The sequence below is a fragment of the Lathyrus oleraceus genome, chromosome 6 (assembly GCF_024323335.1).
Source record: "Lathyrus oleraceus cultivar Zhongwan6 chromosome 6, CAAS_Psat_ZW6_1.0, whole genome shotgun sequence".
NCBI lineage: Eukaryota > Viridiplantae > Streptophyta > Magnoliopsida > Fabales > Fabaceae > Lathyrus > Lathyrus oleraceus.
In genome coordinates this window covers 132,225,582-132,232,126 of record NC_066584.1, presented here as the reverse complement: position 1 = coordinate 132,232,126, position 6,545 = coordinate 132,225,582, and the positions used below count along the sequence as shown (strand labels likewise).

The window sequence follows — 6,545 nt, the reverse complement described above, 5'->3', positions numbered from 1 at the left end:
GGTGAGAGTCATCCAATTTACACGTGTTATCGTACATTGTATTGCATGATATAAGATAGCACAATATATAATAATGAAGTACAAATGAAGTTGAGTTTGCAAAGATTTTATATGGATAGTTCAATTTATCAACTTCAGAGGAGTGTGGATGCCTCTTCCCCTTTCGGGATCACGGGAAGGAGTTTGGTCCCTATGATGTCGTCGACGACTTGATGACTTCTTGATCTCTTATCCTTTAAAGAAAAGTGGCTTGGTTCCTTTGTGAAACCACCTCTTTACAATGTTGTTCTTAGGATTCACATGGTGTGAGCTTTCTTTCATCCCAAATAATCTCTTTGTTATGGCCTGAGAGTTATATACCTATACCATGTTATTGTTCCTTTTAGATTGGCTAAGGTATTAGCAAAATAACATATGTATAAGATGTAATTAGGCAACATGTGGAACCAGATATTCCAACATGTGTTCCAACATCTGAGTTTGTTGCCAAGAAGAGTTTTCTGACTAAAGTGCTTAACATAACTAGTTAAGCAAGAGTTGGTTGACTAAACTGCTTGACATGACTAGTTACAAGAGTTGTTTGGCTAAAGCGCTTGACATAACTAGTTAATTAAGTAATAGGCTTAAAGTTTGAGTTCTGATTGTATTCTAATTCCCTTTAGACTTTTTCAGAGTTTTGATTTTGGGAATAAGTTTGTATTGTTAATCCAAAATCAAATAGAAAAGATTTGGATTTGATTCAGTCAAAGAAGATTTGATTGAATGTACCTTAAAGGAAGGTTTGATCAAAGAACTACTCTACAAAGAAGACTTATATGAAGAAAAGTCATTTTGGATGCTTTGATATAACATGTGGAGCACGATGTTCCAACATGTTTGTTACAATATATGATCTTCATCAACAAGACAAATGTTACTGTATGTTGCAACATTTGATAACTATTGCAGCCGTGGTTCAATATTTTTCTATCCAATATTCACTCTACATTAGAAGATCTTCAAGTTATGAAAATGAATGAATTTGGATGTACTGTTGTACCATGTGGAATACGATGTTCCAACATGTGCAATGCAACATTTGTCCCTAGTTCAACATTGTCAATATTGTTGCGTTTTTGGAGCGAAAACCTGGTTTAGATTCGATCAAGTTTGTTGTTGTATTTGTGCAATGCGTTTGTGTGATTTGTTTGACAACTGTTGAAGAACAAATCAATTTAAATGGATATTTAAATTTGAATTTGAATTAATAACAAATCATATCCTATATTAGAGAACTTTATGGAGCAATCCAAATCCAGCAAGATTATGCTATTATTCTAGACGAAATTCAATCAGAAATATGAGAAAACAAGCTCAGGATTGCATTATTATTTAAGGAGACTCAAACCTCACTTTTGAGGTGTGCAAGTTTTGAAGATACCTAGTGTTAAGATTTATCTTTCGAGTCTTTGTATGCGCACCACTTTAGCACCTCATATCACACCCATACTTTCACCCATCCCAACACAATGATTGTAAGCATAAAGGCTCAAGTCTCTATCTCAAGTAACAACTCCTCTGCACTGCAACTTCTTTCATGGATGACTTCACATTGCTTAAATCTTTTGACATCAAGATTCACTATCCTAAAGTCCCCACCATCAAGGAAGTGATTTGAAAGCCACCTCCTTCAAATTAGTTGAAGTGTAATTACGATTGTGCTTTTGATCATGATTTTCACAAATCGGGTTGTGGTGGAATATTTACGAATTTCCTTGGAAACTTCATTCTCGCTCGCTTTATTAAAAAATCTCAACTCTCTTTCCTCCATTCAAATACAATTTAAGGCAGTGATCAGAGCTATCACAATTGCTTCAGAGAAGACTTACTCAACCGGTAGATAGAAACATATTCTCAAATATAGATTCACCACTTTTAAATGAGTTTTGGCATAGTGCCCCCCACTTATATTTTCTTTGCAATATTTATCTTATTAAAAAAAGAGTTAATTATTATATTTTTTTTAAAAATAAAATAAAAGCAGATAAATTTATTATAATTATTAGACAAGAACCAAAGACACACTCAAAGGCAAATAACACAACACAAACTAGCGTCACTAGCCCAAACTACTTCTCGATGTTCGAAAGTACCAATCTTACACGAGTCAAACCATGTCCTTTCCTCCTCTAGGGTTTCCGCAACCCCAACAAGCTTTCTCAATGGACCTCCAAAACGACGCCGTTTCCAAACCCATTGCAGTCATCGCTTGCATTGCATTGGCCTTGCTCTACGTCGCAACCTTATACGCTCCGACCTTCCTTCTCCGTCTCCCACCTCCTTCTTCTTACACCAATTTCATGATCCGACGATTCCTATGCGCCGTTGTTTCAACCACTCTCTCCCTCTTCATCACTCCTTTTGTTCTTCCCGTATGTACGCTCCTCTTCTCTTTCATCAGCTTACTTTAATTTTTTTGTTATCGTTGTTTCTAATTTTATGTTGTTATGTTTGTATAATATGCAACTTAATTTAGTATTGTGAATGTTTGTATCTGTTCCTTGGTGGAACCAGAATTGCTATTGTTCAGTGAGCGATGAAGTAGAGTTTGATATAGAGGATATGTGGATAGTGGGCTGACCTATAAGGTTAACACTTCGATGCCTAAGTCAGTCAGAGAATGAAAAATGAAAAATGATGTGAGAGTGTGAATGAATTTGAATGATGTGAGAGGGTGAATGAATTTGAATATCTGAGATTAAAAAGTGGAAAAGGTAGGTGTAGAGTGACGTGTGGAATGTGGCTAGCTAGCAGTGCTCCTGAAGGCAGAATCGTCTGTCTTAGGGAGAATGGAGGTCTACCTGTTTGCTAGAGTCTATTCAAAGCTAGTTATTTACTTTTCAACAGAAAAAAAATAAACTTTTTACATGTTTAAAATGTTTAGGAGAAATGCATTTGTTTAGGTGTTAATGTTGTCAATATTGGTTTTCGGTCTGTTCGAATTCCGCTATGCTAGTGTTCAATAGATCTGTTATAGCCGCTATTTGGTAATACTTTGTACTAAATCACATACCATTGAATACTGATGGTTTGTTAAGATTTGTCTACACTATTGCTATAGCCGCCATATGACATTACTAGTGAAACTTTAGGAAATAATTTGCATTTTTCCTTTGATTTAATTTACTCTTATGACAATTATATTGTCTTTATTAATGTTACCATTCAAGGTGTTAATGTACTTTGTGGGACAGGTACAAACTAGGGACTTCGCATGCATTTTGGGTGTTTATGGAGTCCGAATAGATCACATGGTGAGTTTCACAATCACACAAGACATTCAAAGGTTCCATTGAGGGATAGAATATAGGTGATTTTGTTTTGTTTTGTTTTGTATGGACTGGTGATGTCAAAATTATGCTCTTTCTGTGGTATGCAGATTGGGAATACAGGGTCACCCGTTCGTTCCTAAATTTCCTTGCTGAAATACTGTTTTCTGTATGAAACAGTGGCAGGCTTTGGTCCTTCCTCTTGCTTTGACCTCTCTAATGTATGCTGGGTCTTTGTTCCTCAAGTCTCTTCTCCTGTTTGATTTTTGGAGGCAATATGCATTTTTTGGCGGCGGGCTTTCCTTTGATTCCTTCAAATGTGCCTTGGCGAGATTTATTGACTGGTTGTCTGCAATTTCATCTAATGTTTTGACATGGCGAAACTATGTTGTGGTTAGTATCATTACAACTGTTTTGGTTGTCGTGAACCTTTTGCCACTCCACATTTACCTTGATTTTGTTCGTTGCTTATAATGAGAGTTGAAATTACCACGTAAATACCATTTGCTGGCTTGTGAGTGCATGAACAACTTAGGCGGTGTGTTTTATTTTAAGGGTTCGTCGTCATTTCTCACACGCAGCATGTTAATCTTTTGTTATGATATGCTGACTAACAGGCACCCCTTACCGAAGAGTTGGTGTTTAGAGCGTGCATGATACCTATACTTCTCTGTGGAGGGTTTAAACCATACAGTGCCATGATTCTATGCCCTGTTTTCTTCAGCTTAGGTAAGTTTCTTGCGGTAAATTCAAGAAATTGTATCTGGTTTGTAAAGTTAGAGAGTAGAATTTTCTGTTATTGTGTATACATGAGAATTGTATCTAGGTCTTTCGCATTAATAGTTTAAAAATGTCCAAAAGAAGAAGTCATCATAATCCATTGTAGCATCGTTAGGGATTTAAACGATGGTATGAAACAAACTAGTGCTATGTTTAGTGATAACATGTCAATAAACTGTCGTAACTTGTAAAAGAAATAAATTCATTTATATTGATATGTGGATCCACTTACTCAAAGAGTAACTCTTGACATAGTTAGTTATTCTTTACAAATTATGCAAACCATGTAGAACTAGAAGATATTTCCTTATATTTTAGATCATATATTATACGTTACACACCGACACCCCTTTCAGCAGTATTCTCTTAAGATATAAGCATAGTAACAGTTTGGAAGTTCTCAATACTTCTATGAAATTACTGCATATTTTGCGTAGCACACATGGAAGATGAAAGTTTTGATAGCAAACTAAAATCACTTTAACAATATTTGATAAACTTCCATTTGACTGCGGAGTACAGAATATAATGAGCTAGTATTATTGTCCTTTACAAATACTCCACTTATGAGAGGCTTAATGAGAATTTTTAATGCTTGTTTGGCATGCAGCTCATTTAAATCATTTCATGGAGATATACACCAAACAAAACTACAGAATAATGCAGGCTGCTATGGTTATAGGTACTCAATGTTTACATTAACACGTTTATCAAGTTGCCGTGTTTTGTTTTATTGAAATCTTCCTGGCAAGGTTGCTTGCGGAGAATTTCATGAATCTAAACTTAGTATTGTTGGATAATAATCTCAGTCAAATGAATCACGTTTACAGGACTCCAGCTTGGTTACACTGTTATCTTTGGATCATTTGCTTCTTTTCTTTTTATTCGAACAGGTATGTGATGCTTGATTGGTGGTTATGGGTACGATACATATATGGTCTGACTGCTATTAAATTCTGACAGAACGTACGTATGAAACACGAAATTCGGTACATTATTGCATCCTCTTTTTGTCTCTTATATTTGTTTTCTGCTTGCACTCTGCAGGACATCTCGCTGCTCCAATAGTTGCTCATATATTTTGTAATTTTATGGGCCTGCCTGTGTTGTATTCGCCGAGAAGCGGTACGTATATGTAATTTCACGGAATCATGAATGTAGGAATCATAAATGTAATTTTGGACTTAACTCTGTCTATGTTGTTTCAGGGATCGTAAGTTTAGCATCCATAATGGGACTTGTGGGTTTCTTATGGCTTCTTTTCCCAATCACAGGCCCAGGTTTGTATAATGATAGAATAGATAATTGCAGTTGTTGGCAAGGATACTGCTCGTGGAGAGAACAAATTCGAATATCTTACATGTAAATTATGCTACCATGTAAAATAATATTTACTCATTCCAGGTTTAACATAGAATTTCAGATTCAGGTTTTATTATAAAGCTCATTCATATTTACTCATTTAAAAGGATAGTATGTATGAGTTGCTACACCGCATTATTTTCTTGAAGTAATGATAGCCTTTTCTTTTCTACAAAATTGAAAGTATAATATATAGAGTAGTCACAAAAGTAAAAGGGGGATTGAGACTTTTTTAATTTTTACTTCCAGCTATAATTCAAAAAGTTTCACCCAATTTCCACAACTTGTGAGGATCCTATAACTCTTATTCTTGCAAAAAGTATTATTTCTTGATTTTTTTAAAAAATATTTTTGCTGAAGTTGTCCTTAATATTGGGTCACCAAGGAAATTCACACAAAAAGACACACTAGTTTGGACATTTTTATAATGTTTAACACTTAGTTTTTTTTTTGGTCTAGTTTAACACTTCAGTTTTATTTAATGATTTCTTTTACTCACATCTGAATGTAAATTGTATTGAAAGTTTTATTTAATGATTTTTGTTGAATTCAAGAGGGATTGATTAAATTTCACATTGACTATAAATGAAAAAAAATCTTATATATAAGAAAAGTGACTCATATAAATGAATAAAATCTAAGTTACTCATAAATGAAAAAAATCTTATAAAAAAAACTACTCATATATAATATTAATCCTACCACTCATAGTCTTACCGGACTTTACCAAATAATTGGTACAAGTGGTACCATATTTTTATAAAACTGGGTAGTTATATTTTAAATTATTAATAATCCATAGTACATTATTGAGATAACATGCTTTCAAAATAATCTTAACATAACCTAAAATTTTCGAAAACTTAAAAACATTTTAACATACAAAATCTAAACTATACGGCACTTTAATGTCAACCATACAGTGCAATCTCGACTATATAAAACTGACAATGTTCATTAAATTTATTGACAATGTGTGTATTGTGGTTTCATCTTTCCAATATAACATGCATATGTTATTTCTCATTCTCTTGTATTCTCACTAAAGTTTTATCTCCAACTATCGATGTCCGGAGGCAATGGAAAAAATCAGAA

At 34.1% G+C, this 6,545-nt stretch overlaps 1 protein-coding gene across 2 annotated transcripts; it reads left to right on the top strand.

Moving 5' to 3' along the window:
- The first annotated feature begins 2,064 nt into the window (after positions 1-2,064).
- On the top strand, positions 2,065-5,549 carry LOC127091342 (CAAX prenyl protease 2). Of its 2 annotated transcripts, none has more exons than XR_007791910.1 (8): positions 2,065-2,411; positions 3,234-3,293; positions 3,489-3,701; positions 3,926-4,037; positions 4,699-4,770; positions 4,919-5,054; positions 5,136-5,213; positions 5,297-5,535. XR_007791910.1 is itself a non-coding variant. In XM_051029963.1 (8 exons), the coding sequence occupies exons 1-8, from the start codon at positions 2,154-2,156 to the stop codon at positions 5,452-5,454; spliced, it is 1,014 nt and encodes a 337-aa protein (XP_050885920.1). In that variant the 5' UTR covers positions 2,065-2,153; the 3' UTR covers positions 5,455-5,549. The 2 variants fall into 2 exon arrangements, 1 of the variants encoding a protein (XP_050885920.1); XM_051029963.1 differs by having other exon boundaries at positions 4,919-4,981; positions 5,297-5,549.
- Positions 5,550-6,545: the final 996 nt, after the last annotated feature.